Source organism: Oenanthe melanoleuca, chromosome 18, assembly GCF_029582105.1.
Source record: "Oenanthe melanoleuca isolate GR-GAL-2019-014 chromosome 18, OMel1.0, whole genome shotgun sequence".
NCBI lineage: Eukaryota > Metazoa > Chordata > Aves > Passeriformes > Muscicapidae > Oenanthe > Oenanthe melanoleuca.
In genome coordinates, this window is record NC_079351.1 from 8,183,423 (window position 1) to 8,200,913 (window position 17,491).

The 17,491-nt window shown below is 44.6% G+C and overlaps 1 protein-coding gene across 6 annotated transcripts in view; it reads right to left on the reverse strand.

The window, feature by feature from the left end:
* Positions 1-502: 502 nt before the first annotated feature.
* LOC130260360 (T-cell antigen CD7-like) overlaps positions 503-17,491 on the reverse strand; it is a 38,908-nt gene continuing 21,919 nt past the window's right edge. For 3 of the 6 annotated variants that reach the window (XM_056505661.1, XM_056505663.1, XM_056505660.1), the window contains 4 exons: positions 16,471-16,632; positions 15,554-15,715; positions 15,375-15,446; positions 12,361-14,383 (listed from right to left, as the gene is read on the reverse strand). In XM_056505661.1, coding sequence (XP_056361636.1) covers positions 14,328-14,383; positions 15,375-15,446; positions 15,554-15,715; positions 16,471-16,632 — 452 coding nt within the window. In that variant the 3' untranslated portion in view covers positions 12,361-14,327. Of the gene's footprint in view, positions 1,137-2,136; positions 2,244-3,942; positions 4,285-5,756; positions 6,096-6,898; positions 7,132-12,360; positions 14,384-15,374; positions 15,447-15,553; positions 15,805-16,470; positions 16,633-17,491 lie in introns of those variants that run through there. The other 3 variants (XM_056505658.1, XM_056505659.1, XR_008841769.1) reach the window with 3 other exon arrangements.

Below are 17,491 nucleotides of genomic sequence, written 5' to 3' on the forward strand. Positions count from 1 at the left end.
CTCCAGTCTCAGCCTGAACTCAGCCAGAGGCCACCCCATCAATCCTGCCCTGTGACAAGGCAATTCAGCATTCCTGTGTGGAAAACTTGACTTTTCACAGTGGCCCCGACACTGCAAAACCAAAACACCCCTGGAGGAGACTGAGCCCTTCCCTGGCCCAGCTCTCCACTGGCACCTGTTCCAGAAGGTGTCACAAAACCAAATTTCGGCTCTTCTTTTGTGCTGTGAGTTTTGATAAATCCCTTTGATAAGAAGGGGTTTTAGATCAGCCCCACCCGTGCCCAGACTGGAATGCAGGCACTGGCTTTGCCCCAGATTATTTCACCTTGTGATGCATAGAGTGGAGTCACTGGGATGGAGAAATGTCCTGCTGGGACACCACAGACACCTCTGCTGTCCCTGGCAGCCACCAGGACCCCCATCAATCATGATAGGAGCTCTGGCAGAGGCAGTAAAATAAACTAAAATCTAAACTTGATTGTGTTATTGTGGGACTGTCATGACCTTGGAGCAGGTGAGCCCACATGGACCCAGAATTTCACCCTGCCACGTTCCTGAAGTTTCTTCAAAATAATTTTTTTCCTGCTGTAACTCTGGAGCAGTTTCAGCTGCCTGAGCTCTTGGGCAAAGCCCGAGGATCCATCAGAGAACTGGAATCTGTGTGGATCCATTGTGGATCCTGTGCTCTTCCTGAGACTTAGCAAAGCTCAGAACCAGACATCCCATCCATCCCACCTTCCAGAAAGGGTTATTTAGCAAAGAAACGAGCCCATATATTGCATTCAGCCCCAAAATTCTGCTTTTTCACACTGATCTGCATACACACGTCCAGGGCACCTGCATTTCGCTATGTTTTCTGTACATTACATAAAAAAAACCACATTAAAAAAATAGAAACATCCTTGGAAATGAAGTTTTTCTTTCCACTGAAGAAGGTTGGTGGTAGCAATTTCAGTTCAGGTGGTTAAGGCAGCTCTCAGAGCTGCCTGAAGGGAATGTCCATGCACACACAGCCCAGCTGGCAGAGCTGACTCCTCTCAGGAGTTGTTGTTTCTGACCAGCGTGCTCCGTCTGGAGCTGTAGGACATGTCTTCATACACCACATTGGGCTGTTTCTTCTGGAAATATTTCATCACCTGCAAAACACAGAAAACAGCCATTCAAAACAGAGCCTGGAAAGACTCCAAGCAAGGAGTCATTTTCCATCCTAGGAATCCATCAACATCATCTGTTGGAGGAGGAAACATACTTTTAAAATTCCTCTCACGACCCAGTGAGGTCTTAGAGGACCAAGTGGAAATTATCAGATTATTTATTTAACTTTCTTTTATGAGTCTGATGCAATTTCACAAAAAGTTCCTTCAAGAGTTGGATGCAACTACAGCTTTGGCATAAATAATAAATGACAATAACAATAAATAAGGTTCATTCTTAGACTGTAACTGGTAGCACAGGACAGCAGGTCCCACTGGGCTTTGACAGAATGATGTTACACTACTGGTTTTTAGCAGTGCTGGATCCACATTTGGAGGGATGAGACAGGATACTGTGAACCATACACTTAATTTTCAGTATTAAGCAGAAGGATCTATCAGAGACAATTTCTGGGCACTGTCTGCAGTATATGTATACAAATAATCCCAGTGAAGGAAAAAAAATGTAATAATTTTTTTTCTGGAAAGGGGCAGACTTTTTCTCCCAGCACTACGTTCAGACATCAGGCAATTTTATGAGTTTTTGTTGCCCTTGTGACCCACTCCAAGCATTCTCTTCCATCCCTTACAAGTTTGCTATGTACAGCTCCTGTCCCAATTCACCAAATAATTTTCAAAAAGCAAGCAAAGCAGAACAGAGAGGGGCTTTGTTCAGGGATACACACACAACACATGGCTGTGTCAACCACACAGCTCACTTGAGGTTTGTTATCAAAAGACAAACAACATCTCATTTACAAAGGGTTACAGAAATATAACAGGCTGTGTTCGCTGCCAAGAGTTTACAGCTGGAAGATATTAAACAAGGGCAAATAGGAGAGCAGTAGGAAGCCACAATTCCTTAGGTTTATCAGATGTTTTCTTAACTCAGGCACTATTTAAAAATAATAGCAGTTTGCCCCAGCATGCCCAGTGTACTCACATCCACACGGTGCAAGGTGCAGCACAGCAGGGCACAGAGCAGCAGAGCCACCACCCCAGCAAGGGCATACAGACCCCAGGAGATCTTCTCACACACCTGCTCCCCTCCTGCATTTAAAATTACAGAATATTATTATCAATACAAAAAGGCAGCATTTTATTTTTATTCTGAAAAATACAATTTTGCAGGTTAACCAAAAATTCAGATGTCGACAGCTACAGAGCCACGTTTTTCATGCCATTAATAGTCTCACTGTGCTCTTAATATTAATATTATTAATATTCCATGTGCTCTTCCAGAGGCTGGGGGTGGCTGCAGGTGGGTCAGCAAGGAGCACCCCACTAAGGCAGCTGATAGTGATGTCTTGGGTTTCAGCTTTTATATTTTTCAGAATCTCTGATGCTAAGTGTGTAACTCTGAAAGTTCATATTAGGTGTTTATAAGTTCTCTTCACAGGGGAGTGATAAAACAATCCCTTCCTAGTAGAGAATCAAGGATAACTGGTACCCAAAAATCATAAACAATGGCAAGTGAAAGGGGGCAAGCCAGGGGGCTGAGACTTCACAGTCTGGGGCTGTGCTTGGATAACTGACCCCAATATGGAGATGAACCAAAACTTATAAAACTGTAAAAACTTGTGACCAGGATCTATCTTGGATTTGATTTGGGTGCAGCCCTGGCCAGGCTCTTGCACTGCCTAAGGTGTATCCTTTCAATAAATTCCTATTTTATCCCTTTCAATAAATTCCTATCTTATTCATTTTGTCTAGTCTCTGCTCCAGGTCAGCCTTTCCAGGCAACAATAGGACCACACACTCCTAATGGGAGCAGAAAATGTTTTCCTGCAGTGTTGCTGCAGCTCTGAGGGCTCTGAATTATCCAAGAGCCAGGCTGCTGAGAGGTACAGACAGGAGCAGGGGATGCTGTGGTATGAAATGCACTGAGCAGAATGATGCTGGTGGAAAGGGTTTCAACTCCCTAAAACCTCAATTAATCCATATATGAATAAAACACTAATTAATAATCACACTCTGCTTTGCTGCTGTCATTTCCCCCACCTCACTTCACTGAGTCCTTGCCCCAGTTGCAGGTGGTGGCACAGAGCAGCACCACAGTTGCCTTTGCAGACTGCAGAAAAATCCTTTGTGACTCTTAGGGCTTTGGTAAACTTATTTTACAAAGGCCTCAGCAAAGCTCAATGCACAGGGTTAAACTGCAGCACTAAAACCAAAACCAAGCACTCTCTTTCTGGTTCTGACTTCAGCTTAGCAAATGACACCATCCTGCAGAAAAACAAAAAACTCATCTTTGGAGCACAGAAAAATCAAAGCCCCTCTTTGCAGCACACACTCACAGAGTTCTCAGTGTGTGACAAGGGTAGGTGAGAACATCTCTGCTGCAGTCTGTGGTGCTTGAGGCAAATGCCCCAGGACTTGTTTTGTGATCTATTTTTAAACACGAGACTTGCTAGAGGGAATGGTTTCTAAAAGCCATTTATGTTAAGGTCTAAGAATTGGTGCTGAAAGTACTTATTCATACCCTAAAATGGACAGATTGCACACAGTGAAGTGGTTTTTTCCTTTTTCTAAGCTGCAGGACTATAGCAAGGTCTGAATTTCCCTCTGGTTGTAGGAGGCAGGTGGAAACACAGAGTCTGTTCCTGGGTCTGAGCTCAACAGGGCACAAAGGAGCTGAGCCCACTCTCCAAACCTTCCTAGGTTTGCCTGTCCTGACTAAAGCTCCAAACACTTTCTGTCCACAACACAACCATAGATATTGAAGACTGAACAAGCAGAAGGGCTGTACCTTTCACCAGCACCATGGTGCCACGTGCTGAGAGCAGAGAGGAGTCCTTCACCTCCTCAGCACAGATGTAGTTATCACTGTCCTCTTCCTGCAGGTTGTGTAGAGTTATCACAGCTCTATTCCCTTCCCTTGAGTACTCCAAGCGATTCCCAAAGGCAGGAGAAACCCATGACACGTTCAGGTTTGACACAGACAGAACTCTGCCAGGCTGCATGTGAGCCCTGAGCAGGAGGAACTCATCAGTTCCACGGGAGCTGCTCAGCACACAGGTGATGCTGACAGACTGGCCTCGCTCAGGGTTGGCAGAGAGTGGTGACTGCTCCAGAGCCCTGCTGGAATTAGCTAAAAACAGAGAGATTAGTGCTTAACACAGTGCATTTTAACTGGGGAGCCAGGGCACAGGACAGACAGAAACCACAGACCATAGAAATGCAGATAAAATGAACTTTTAAACATAGGCTTTGAGAAGAAGGATATATTTTAGTGCACCCTGGCATATCTTCCTGCCTCAGGATCTGAAAGTTGGACTGACCAACAGGTTTAGCTCTTTGTAAAGGGTCTGAATCTACCTAAAAATTTATAAATCCTGACCTCCTCTAAGGGAATGCAGCATGTCCTGGGGCCATGCATCATTGCCTGCTTTCAACAGTGAGACAAAGCCATAGAGAGATCTGGGGACTATTGGTCTGGATGAAACCACACAGTGTGTGTCCCATCAATGTTGAAAATGGTCTGTGAGAATGGAGTGGTTATTAATGATTCTCTGTCCTGCCAGGAAGACATTCCACTGAGTTCCTTGAGGACAGGACTTGTTCCTTTTAACATCATCATTAAAATGGACAAGGGAGTGAGGGCAGAATTTATCATGTTTGTAAAGGGAAGGTTGTAACTATTTCAGAGATTATCATATTCAAACAGAGATATAAAGCAATTAAATAAAATAATTTGGAGAGACAATACACAACAAACAAGATGTGATTCATTTGAGAAAACACAGCCAAGAAGTTTGAAAGGAGAAGCCCAAGGGAGGAGATGATAATCCTTCAGATATAAATTACTATTGCTGATCAGCAATCAGTTAGATTTCACATGCCTTGGGGACAGAAAAGGAAGAAAACCCTGTAAGCTTTGAGAAAGAGGTTTTTGTTTAGAAGGCCTCATTGGAAGGACAGGTGGAATAAAGGACAGGAGGAACAAACTGCCAAAGAATAGTGTGGACTCAACTCTCTTCTAATGAAGGGGAAAAAAAAAGACAGAAAAATTGTTCCCACCACCAGAAATTCCTGCCAAAAAAGCACTTCTGGCCATTCAGCAACTCCTCACTAACAAGAGAAAAACCCCTTTACCCACTCATGCCCAGCCCAACACCAGCTTCCCAATTATTACCAATTTGTCATCTAAGGTGAATTAGTAAAAACAAAAGAGATTTGCAAAAACAACTGCTACCAAAAAAACCCTCTTTGCTCTGCTAGTTTTTTAAAAATGTTTGACAGGTTGTTTTGGAAAGAGCTGTGGGACCTCACTGTTTCCAAACTCTGCAGCAACCTATGGCTCCTGTGAAAATCTGTAGTTGGTATTAATGAATCACAGATTAATCCTCTAGGATTATTTGGGTTTTTGCTACCATACTATCTCCTGTGTTTTCTTCATTGTTTCAGGGAGCAAACCCCACATTCCTTCAGATCTGTACTTGACCTGAGCAGACACAGAAGTTCTGTTAGGCTCACCCTCCCATTGTGTCTTCTTCCAATCTTTGATTTAAAATATAGACCTGCATTTACTAATTTGTGACATAGAAGGTGGAATTGCAATACCTTTGACCAGTACTATGATTGTTTTCCCATATAGTTCTTTGGGATAGTCATTGATTTTAACAATCTCAGAGCAGAGGTAGATTTCAGAATCAGATTGCTGTAACCTGTGCAGGGTTATCCTGAGAGTCTCCCCTTCCTTTGAACACGTGGTGCGATTATCAACGTCACAAACACTTTTTTGAGATTTCTCCTTGGAAAAATATATCACATTGAGGTGCTGTCTGATAGCTCTCAAGTACATCCCCACTTGATTTTCTGAACCATTCATTGGGCAAGTTATGCTGATGGAGTCTCCTTCCCAAGCACTGATAACGTCTGTTGACTGTTCACTTCCTCCACCTAAAAATAAGAAATGCAATTGAAATTGGAATATCAGAGTTCCTCCGGGTTTGTTCACATCAAAGTGGGTTTCAAAACCAACTCCTCCACTCTGTAAGGCTGCACTCAGTCTCCCTATGCTGGACATGTCATTTCTTGGCTGCTCTGGCACCTGTAGTGCCTTTCATGCCCATTGACCTGAACAACTCAGCACCTTCCCAAGCTTCAAAGGCCTTGGCAAAAAAGTGGCTGCTGTCACTCACAGGGAATATTTACTTCTCTCTATAGATTCCCAGGATGATCCTATTAGTTCTCAAAATACAAACTTCACTAAAATTACCCTGATAATTGGTTTCAGTTCTAAATCGGGACTTTAAAAGTAAGAAAAAGAAAAAGTAAGAAAGAAAATGGAAGGAAACACACTTGTCTTTGTAAAGTGGCATTTAATAACATCAGGCAACTGGATAGTACAGATTCTCAGATTCAACAGAGGAAGAGGGCTGCAGAAGGTGTAAGTCAAATATATTTTAAATATAAATAATATAAAATATATTATATTTTATTCAAATGCATAATGAGACCCTTGGAGTTCTCCAATGACCCCAATATCCAACAAAACTGAACGGGGTGTACTTGTGCAATGAATAGAGGAATAGAGGGATCAAATGGGAAAAACCCAAAAGAAGCTACATCAGAAGCAAGGGAAGAAAAATTAAATAGAGAGCATTGCATGTCTAAGACAAACATAATTTAGAAAAGGTTGAAAAAAAAAGGAAAGAAAAATTGAAATGTGAGAGATGTGAGAGGATCGATGCTGTACGTACCATCCTGTGCAGGGAAGCACGGGAGAAGCAGAAGGAAGAGGGATGCTCTTGGGAGACACAACATCCACAGCATTTTCAAAGGTCTTTTCAGCTGCTCCCTCAACCTGAACAAGTCCAAGTCCTGAGGAAAGAGTCGTGAGCCCAGGCTGGGCTGTTGCCTGCCAGCTACTTGAGCTGTCTACTGAAAGCAGTCAGCAGAGTTTTGGTTTAGCCTTTGTATCACATTGATTGTGATAGAGGGGGAAGAGACATTTCTCTGGGAGGGGCATTTGGGTTTCTTCACACTTAAACCAGCCCTGGTTTCCTGCTGAGCAGCCCCCAGCCCCAGGGCAGCAGTAGAAGGTTATAGTGGGTGCTATGGGGAGCACCTGCCCCCCTCTGAAGACAACTGAGAAAAGGGAGGCTCAAATTTGCTCATCATAGTGCCAAAGTCAGGCAGTTGTCCCCCAGTTGTGGCCTCCCTGGAAATGCAGGGGGTTTAATTTCTCAAGACTCACACAGACTTAGATTGGTGGCTGCAGATGCAAAGTCTTGGCTTTGTAAGGAGAAAGGAGATGAGAGATGCTCAACACTTCAGGAAAACCCTCAATTATACAAGCCCTGCACACAAACCAGCAGATTAGCAATGGCAATGTGAATAATTCCTAAGCAGGAGGAGCTGGAGTACCAAAGAGCAGCTTCCCCCAGGGCAGACCTGACCCCTAAACCAGCCCAGCTGACTTCACCAGCAGGGGAAAGAGGATTTGACAGGAAACTGTAGAACCCTAACACAGCCTTTTGATCTTGTTGCTAAAAGGATCTATTTGAGGAAACATCATTACCTGAAACTTTCAGGGTTCTCCTTCTCCCTCAACTTCATTGCAAAGACATGAAAATAAATAACTCCAATCTACCAAGACAATAAAGCCTTTTCCACCATAGCAAATACTCTCAAAGTGAGAATGAAACTTCCAACCCAGAAAGCCAATTATATTCTACATGTCTACTTAACAACTAGAAAGAGCAACAATTTCTAAGGGAAGAGATTGGTTCTAAGACAGAAGCATTTAGAGAAGACAGTGTGAGCACCTCACACATTGTTTGTGCCCAAGGAAGCCCTCATGGCTTTTCCCTTCCCATCTCCCAGTATCTGTGCAGCCTTTCAAAATCCCAATTTATTCAACTCCTCTTCCAGAGCCCTGACCAGGAGATAAGAAAGTCACTTGGAACCCGGAGGAAAAGCAGGATACTGCCTCCTCCCTTCTTTAATGTAACCTGGTGTAATTAGTGCCTAATTACCTACAATTGGATGTAGAGTGAAGGTCAGCAGTGTCACAGAACATTGGACACCAGGCAAGTCCGTGCTGATGTGTGGTACTCTGCAGGAGGTAAAACATGGGAAAAAAGCCAATCACACTCCCAAAATCTTCCCGGGAGCCTGCTTGGGAGTACCTGGCAGCCAGCCTGTCCCCCAGGCACTGCAGCAGAGATGTGAAGTGACTGGGTTTGGGATCTGCTCCCCAGTCTGGCACTACCTGTCCATGCAAGGGCTCCCTGGCTCTGTAAGCACAGGGTACAGATGAGGACAGGATCTGCTGCTTGCTTCTTTTTTGGGTGGGGTTTCTTGGGGTGACAAGGAGGCAAATCAAACTATCAAAGCAGATTTTAACTCTCAGAAAATGTTACAACAGGGAAGTGATCTGGACAGTGCCTGACCCTCTCCTTTCCCCTCTTCCCTTACACTCCATATTTCTCCACAGAGCCATAAGATTCCTTTGCCATGACTTGGCCTCTGCCTTTACCTTCAACATTTGCCCTTAAAATACAGAGCAATTATTTTTTTATGGTCACCCCATGCAAGCTGTCCCCCAGCCAGTCACAAGCAGCAGTCCCATCCCTGGGCTGCCATAAACTGGAGCTGGATCTAAGAATAGCATTGTTTCCTCCCAGTCCACAGTTAACCCTTTCACCACACAACTCTCTTCCAGCCTTTAGAACAGTGTCTTCAGAGGCAGCTTCTCTTCCAAACAAACCTGGGCCAGTCACAAGAACTGGGATTGCTGCAGATTCACAGGGACTAAAAGCATCCGTGGGAGCAGACATCCCATGGGCTGAGCTGCTGAGCTCACCCTCAGCTGACCCATCACCCACTGCACCCTTCCCTGCCATCTGAAACAACCTGGGACTCCTCCTGGAAAATCAACGTGCTCTTAGAGAAGGAAAACATGCCTGACAGGGCAGTCTCCAGCTCAATCAGCTCCTGAAGAAACCAACAGAATCTCAGTGCTTGATGTCATCTCCGAGCACATGGCGCCAGAAATCCTCTGACGTGCAGATAAGGGAGAAAACAGCAGTGCCACTCCCCTGTCACAGCAGGCAGCAGGGCTGTGACAGTGACAGGAGTCCTGCAGCCCCAGTCCAAGGTCCCTCAGCACACAGCACCCCAGGCAGGAGAGAACAGCCCTTGCCCCATGAATCCACACCTGCCCTTTTTCTCTGGGGCATCACCTGCTGATGCTGGTTCTTCACTGCAAGTGCTCTCAAAGGACAGCCAGGAGCTGGGAAAGGCAATGCACTGCACTCCCTGCTGGTGAGCTGAACCCCTGCTCTTGCAGAACCAGGAGGGAGCCCTGTGCAGGCACTGCTGCACCCCAGCCCCATCCCAGGCATCTCCCCACAGAAACTGGAAGTGCCTGTGCTGCTGCTGTCACAGCTCTCTGCATCTTTGGCTGCCCTGAGCAAGAGCAGAGCCTTGGCAGCTGGGAGGGCTCAGCAGGAACCCCTGAACTCACTAGACAGGAATCCAGGAATCTCATGGAAAGAGCAAGGGGGATTTACTAACTCCACATCTTTGCCAAAGGGGCCAGTGAGAAAAAAGAGTTGCCCAGCAATTAAATGTTCATTTTCTGAACCATTCATTGAGCAAGTTGATGGAGCCTCCTTCCCAGAACTGACAGATGTTCTCTTGACTGTTCACTTGTTTCAACTAAGAATAAGAAATGCAATTGAAATGAATATCAGAGTTTCACTTGGTTTGTTCATATCAAAGCACTTTTCAAAACCAACTCCTCCACCAACAGAACCTCTGTGCAAGACTGCACTCAGTCTGCCTATGCTGGACATGTCATTTCTTGGCTGCTCTGGCACCTGTAGTGCCTTTCATGCCCATTGACCTGAACAACTCAGCACCTTCCCAAGCTTCAAAGGCCTTGGCAAAAAAGTGGCTGCTGTCACTCACATAGAAAGTTTAGTTCTCTCTGTAGATTCCCAGGATGATTCTATTGGTTCTCAAAATACAAACTTCGCTACAATTACACTGATAATTTGAGCTCGTGTCAGATCTAAATCAGGAATGCAAAGCTAATAAAAAGTGGCAGATTATAGAAAAAGTACACTTTCTTCTTCTTCTTCTTCTTCTTTTATTCTTTTTTTCTTTTTTTTTTTTTTTTTTTTTTTTTTTAAGAAACACTTAATATCATCAGGGAAGTTGGATAATACAGATTTTTGGAAGAGGGCTGCAGAAGGTGTAAGTGCAGTCTATACTGAGAAACAAAAGTTATACAAATGTATAACGAGATCCTTGGAGTTCTCCAATGATCCCAATATCCAAAGAAACTAAACAAGAAGTACTTTTGCAATGAATAGCAGGGAATAGAGGGATCAAATGGGAAACACCTGTTCAAAGTATTCCAGATCTCTTCAAACATCCTCCAGCAAGAGTATCAGTACAATCCAGGTTTGATAGTAAGCACTGGCACAACAGAGTTTGTTGGCAAGGTTCACTCTACTACTGACTGGATGGTTGAGACACATTGTGGGAAAAACAAGCAACAAAAAAAATCGAGTCAATCAAAGCAGAAATGAACTGAGAAATGTGTCTCTGTGTGTGTATGTGTGTGTGTGTTTGTGTGTGTGTGTTTACCTGCATGTGACAAAAGGACAGTGAGGGCAAGAATAAAAAGGAATATGACCTAAAACAATATGACCTGAAAGTTAACAGAAACTATATTTTCAATGTAACCATTTAGCAAAAGAATAACACTTAAAGGCATTTAACCTAGTTTATATCATACAGCTTAATAATTTAGCAGTGGAATATCTCTTAACCACACTTGTATCAAACTTGCTTAGAGGCCTAATTTGCTCAGATATCTCAGTGTCTGGGTTTGAAAGACAGATATCTGCTAAGAAAGCCAGAAACCTCTCTGTGAAATGGAGAATGTAAACCCCTCCCTCTGAATTATTACACTTTTGAAATTAAGGGGCTCTCAGGCAAAGATATGGGAATTAGGAATAACAGTTCTTTACTAGGAAAATTAAAATAGAAATGCAGTATTACACAGAACAATCCCAACCCTGCCAGAGTCAGAATCCAAGCTGACACCCGTCAGTCAGTCAGGGTGTTGGCACAGTCCCATTCAATGGTGGCTGCATCCTCCTGCAGGGGCAGATGTGGTTCAGCTGGAGCAGTGCTCCTGGAGAAGGTGCAGTTTCCTCTGAAGCTCCAGGGATGATGTGCAAAGGTCTGGCTTTCCTCTGGAATCCAGTGGAAAGAAGGTGCCTTGGTGTCCAAAATCTCAGTTTTTATCTGGGTAGGAAAGGCTTGGCTCCTCCCCTGGCTGGAGCATCTCCCAGTGGGATGATGGAATTTTATCAGTCATGCCCTGGGACTCACTGACCATGAACAGGAGATATCTCCTGGAGGGAGGATGGGCTGTGGGAAGATAAAGATGATTGCCTCACCTGGTTTTAACAGATGGCCCATTAGCAGAAAATATCTCCTCCAGAGATCAGGGTCACTGCCCCACCCGCTCTTAACAGATGGCAATAGAGTACAAACTTTTGGTCAACTTCTGTATTTCAACCTAAGACACTCAGGTACTCAGACATCAAAGAGAGCAGCATTTCTCCCATGCCAAAGAATCTGCACACAGACATAAAGGGTCAGTGCAAGGTACCTGTGAGAAATTCCCTCAGAGGTGGGGAAATGCTCACTCTGGATGCTTCTGTGACTGCCCAAGGGAGCAATGGGGGATCAGCCCAGGATCCATCCTTGTCTGGGGATCCACCAAGAGCAGCAAACAGGAGAGATCCCAGCTCAGAGAGGCCCATTCAGAGAGAGGTCACTGGTCCAGGAGAGCTCCAAGGGTCTCGTTTTTCCCCACTGTTCACAGGGTCACAAGAGAGGGGCTTTAGTCACAACAGTGTTTCATCCTGGCCCCATTTCAGACTGGAACATGTTCTTTGGAAGGGTGCAGGGATGTTGTGCCATTCAGAGCAGAAAAATCATTCCCAAGGCTGCTCCTCAAGAAACCAAGAGCTTGTAGGACAGCAGCAGTGCCTGGGAGCAGACAGAGTTTCTGATAAACTCCAGAGCAGCTGAGCCAGGGGCTGCTCATCAAGGCTGAGCCCAAACGAGCATTTCTCAGATCAAAGCACAGCCTGGAAAAGGGAGGATGCACCACCACACAATGAACAGCCAGTATTTAAGATAAAACTTTATTGTGGATTTTATGACACCTCAAATGAAGTAACAACTATCAAATTATGGCTTTTGGTGAGTCAAACCTCTTAGTATTCTTTGTTATTTTTTTATCCATAAGATAAAACAAGATGATCTTTTAGATCACTTCCAGCACAAATCATTCTATGATCCTGTGATTAAAAATATGCACCTCTATGTCTATATTCAATGGAAAAATGCACTTGCTGAGAACAAACACTGTAGATCTTTAAAGCACGTTGTCACTGCATTTCCTGAGATGTGGCACCTTTGGTGTGCACCAGCACAACACAGACCAAAGGGACAAAGTGGAGCAGTTGGTGGGGATGTCCCCAAACATCACAATCTGCATAATCACCCACAGAATTAAGAGATGTGAAGGAAAGAGTTTTTGAGAGAGACATCAAGATCATTCTGTGACCTGTGTTTCCTGTCTGACCTCACTGAGGTGCCCATATAACTTTTCTCTCAAAGCATGTCCAGCACTCTGGCCCCAACTGCTGTTACAGAATAGAAATTAAATCTGCACATCATTAAACCTGAACACCTCAAGTTAATATAATGCAATTTCCAAAGAAAGCACTGCTCACTCCTCTTACACATCTCTACTCTCTCAAAAAATTGCTGCAATTTTCTTGTACGGAAAAAAAAACTAAAGTGCAATAGTGATAAGATGCTACATAAAGAGGGAAAGTCTTTTTCCTTCTATTTCTTAGTTCATTCACAGACTGGCCTTGTTAAAGGCAACCTTAGTTGTGCAAATCTGCATCAAATTTGCTGAGAACTGACTTAAAAGTGTGAGTGTAACGCCCTGAATGGCTAAAAAACCCTCTCCAACCCATAAAAGCATTGGTCTCCTTTGCCAAATAGAAGGTAAATTTAAGCACGGATGCCCTTCTCTCTAAAAATTAAATATTAAAATTATATGAACATTTTACATTAAGAACCTCTCCCTTTAGGTTTGACTGTAGCAAAGTTCTAGAGGGAAACAACATCCTACATCTTTTGGGATTTTCTGCTGGATGTTTATGGTTTATGGCTACTGCTACATCGGGAACTAAACCATGGAAAATATTCACATTGCTTCAAAAATTTGCACTTGTGCTGCCACTGATTTTCACTCAACAGCCTGATACTAAATTCAATCCAATGCAAAATCTGAGGGTTTATTCCAATCAAGTGGGAATGGGGAATGATTTAAAGATACCAAGAACCAATGGGATCCCTGAGAGGCTGGATTCATCACACACTCTCTAAAACTGCCTGATTTGGCAGGAAGATTGACACCAGAGTTCTGTTCAGCCTGGGGGAGGAAGGCCTCAGTGACCCAATGCCATTGCTGAGGGAGCTGGACACAGCCCCCCACCCACCCCTGACCCCTGCACAGGAACAAACACACAGACACATCCTCAGCCTGCAGCTGGCAGCAAAATCAAATATCTCTTCAAAAAAACAAACTCTTCCAGTCCAGCCAACCAGCCAGCTGTGCAAAAGGCTTTGGTGAATCCAGAGATGACCTGAGAATTAAAAAAATGCAGACACCTGGGTGCTGCTGTGGCATTTCCAAGAGAAAGCCATGCAGAAGGCTTGGGAAGCATTTCAGAGCAGTTCACACTCTCAGTCACAGAGAGAATTCAGCTGGTTTCAGCCTGTGCTGCTGAGCCAGCCACACACCCTGGGGTGCCTGCTGTCTGCAGCCAGGCACCAGCAGAGGATGGGGGCTCCTGGTGCTGCTCACACAGACCTGGAGCTGGACAAGAGTCACAGTGCTTGGGGAAGGTGTGGCTGTGGTGAAGGTGCATTTGTGAAAACACAACAGTTTGTGAATTCAAGAGCAGAAGTTCTCATGGAAAATCAGTCTGTGTTTGCATGGTTGCTGTGCATCTTGAGAGAGGAGGAGGAGGAGGAGGATGCTGCTGACAGAGAGGTTTTCTCCCTTGGAGATGGTTATCCATTTAGTGGGATATTTTCTCTTCTAGGAACCGGCCTGTCTCGCCTACGAGCTGACAATTGGAAAAAAAAAAATCTTTGAGGCCACCAAAGAAACCGGTAGATTTCAGTTAGAATAATAAACAAAATGCCTGTATTTATGAAGTCCTCCAGGCACCTCCCCTCTCCCATCTGCTCCTGGGCCACCCCTTGCCCCACAAAGGGACAGCTTCACAGCCATGAACGTGGGTCCAAGGCTCTGTTGTGACCCTGCCCTGGTGCTGTGACCCATCAGCCTCTGCCTCAGAGGGGTCTGGAACAGACCTGAGACATCACTGGATGTTTGCACCCCAGGGCAGGACCTCAGGGCAGGCATTACTGGTAAATTTCTTATCCCTCACACCAATATATCCATTCATCTATTGGTGTAACAACAACAGTGAGACTGGTTTTGTGTGCCTTTGCAAGCACTTGTGCAACTCCTCTTGAAGCAATTTCAGACTGGGAAATTTAATCCTTTGACTCTCAGAAAGAAACAACCAGCATCAGTTTCTAGGGGATGGAGCAGTTCAGTAACTGAGAGGAGTCTCAGCCTCAGGCATACACAAGGTGCCAAAAACACTGGAGCCCATGGACACAGGATGGAGGGGGAAAGTGTATGGCAGGCACAAGAAGTGTCTGTACAATCTCCACAGAGCCCATCCACCTCTCTCCATGCACACTGGTTTGCAAAACAAACCTCCCTCCTGGATGCTTTCAGGGAAATAGTCCTCCCTAAATTACAGCTGGCTCTGTAGTGGGCAGGGCTGAGAGAGGGAAGCACTCCCCTGGAGGCCCTGTCAGCCCATGCCCAAATGTCCATCAGTGTCCTGGCTGGGACACATCTCTCTGTGCCAGGGCAGCTGCACAGCAATGCTGCAGTCTGGGACTGCTCCCAGGAGCAGCAGCCCATGGAGGGAAGGCTGAGCCCTGTGGTTTCTTGGCCCTGCCAGTGCTTCCCTCTTGTGTCAGGAGGAAGCAGGGAGGAAATTCCTTCTGTGCTTATTTTGCATAACAAAGCCATACCATGGGCAGTGCCACAGCAGCCACGGGAGGAGAGTTCATTCCAGCTGTCAGCCCAGCGACGATCACGAAGAGCTGCATGTAAAGGACAAGGGAGATGAGATCCAGGAGGAAAACACTTGATGCTTTTTCCACTTCCAGGTGTGGAACCCACAGGGAACACAAAATTTCTCAGAATATACCTTGGCAACACCGCTGCAACCTGTGAGTCTTGACTGCCCATACTATGAAAACTCCAAACAGTGCCAACAAAATGCCAGTAATGATGCCAATAACCCAGCAAAGAGCCATGTCCATACACGTGCAATTGCCGTTCGTTTCAGAGGTGGGAACTTCACAATTACCTGCAGAGCAGAAGAAAACAGAGCATCCAAGTGAAGCAAGCAGGAGTGCCAAGCTCCTCGTAAGCACCACACCAAGGAACTGGCCCCATCTGATTCAAAGAGAGAAGGAACTGATGAATGACAGAAAAAACAGCCTCTGGCTCATGACATCTTACAGATGGTACCTGGTATAATGCTCACTTTATCAACATTCAATGCAAATTGTTGTCACTCCATCACAACAGATACCTTTGAACATCAATCTGATCTAAAATAACCAACAAGTTCTGTGACACCCATCCTTGATTAAGTGCCCCAATAAGGAAATTCACTTTGACAGGTTTTAAAAACCTTTTTATCCATGACCTAAGGAAGATAACAGAGGTGTCTACTATGAAAGAACTCTGAATATATAAATGTCACCATTAGTTGACAAATGTCCTCTTAGTCTGGAGGCAAAGTCTTATTCAGCACTTACAGACAAGGTCAATTCTTGGGAACTTGTTCCACACCCATCATGTGCCCCCTTCCCTCAGCATCCCTGTGTCTGTCACCAGATAATTACAGGAACCTGAGCCTCTGGACATCTCTTTCCAGGACTGGACACGTCCACTTGCCAAGGCAAAGTCTCTGAGACTGGATGGCTGCAGCATGTGTGGATCTAAGTTATGAATGTACAGGACATCTCCCCAACCATGGAAAACTGTGTTCACACCAAGCTGTCTGGACAAACCCCTCTCAAAGGAAAAGGCAAACAAACTCAGGAAGAGATTAACCTGCAATTCCCTCACCAGGAGAGACAGCTGGCAGTTTGGTGCGTTTTGAAAGTGACTTTTTTTCGTAGAAGCACTTCAGGTCAGAGTTGTTTTTCCTGCTACCTGTCTCTGCTTCACAGCAAATAGTCTTTTTCTCAGCACTGATGCCACCTCTTCCATTTTCTGAGAAAGATGAAAGATAAAAAAGTTTTGTTTATAAATATGGATCACGTACAAGATCTTCAGTGAAGGACTAAAGGTGTTGAAGAGGTCAGTGAATTTAAAAAGTGAATCATGTTGCACAGAGTGTTGGAGATGTTTCATTCCCTAACATTGCAAATCAACCATTGTCATTAGATTTCCTTCTCACCAAATATGATAAGTTCTTCTGGGAATCAAAAATGGAAATATTTGAAGAAGGTAAGAAAGTTTTCACATGCAATTAAGAATAACAAAACATCTGTAAAAAGCTTATCATTACCTTCATGCAATATAAACCTATTCAAAAGCTTTTCAGCTACCTTTTACCCACAGGAACCAAAGAAGAGGAACAAGCAAGTCCAGGATCTCAGTAAATCTCCAAGACCCTGGAGTGCATCTCCCACCAACCCTGCACCCCACTGTGCCATTATAGAGCTTATTCTTCTTCTCAGAGAATCTGAAAACCTCCCTCCTACCTTCACCTGTACATCCAGCCCTTCCCCTCTCAAGGGGAACAGGCATCCCTGTCTACAGCAATTCCCAGATTTCACTGTGAAGGTTTCAGTGTCACCCAAGTTTTACACAGCAGTGACAGCATGTAGATATTTTGCAGTGGAGAGCATAAATACAGGAGAGAAATGTTTTATGGTAGCCAGAAAGTAAGTACAAGTGAAATTGTTAGGCTAGCAAAAGGCAGACAAATGGGAGAATTCTTTTTCTTTGTTTTCTTCTGTCAGGAAGAAAACTAGAAAGATGCTCTAACTCCAACAGGAGAGGTGATAAAAGCTGTTCTCAGAGAACCAGCTACAGACAGAAATGTCACTGACTTGGATGGAGCTCA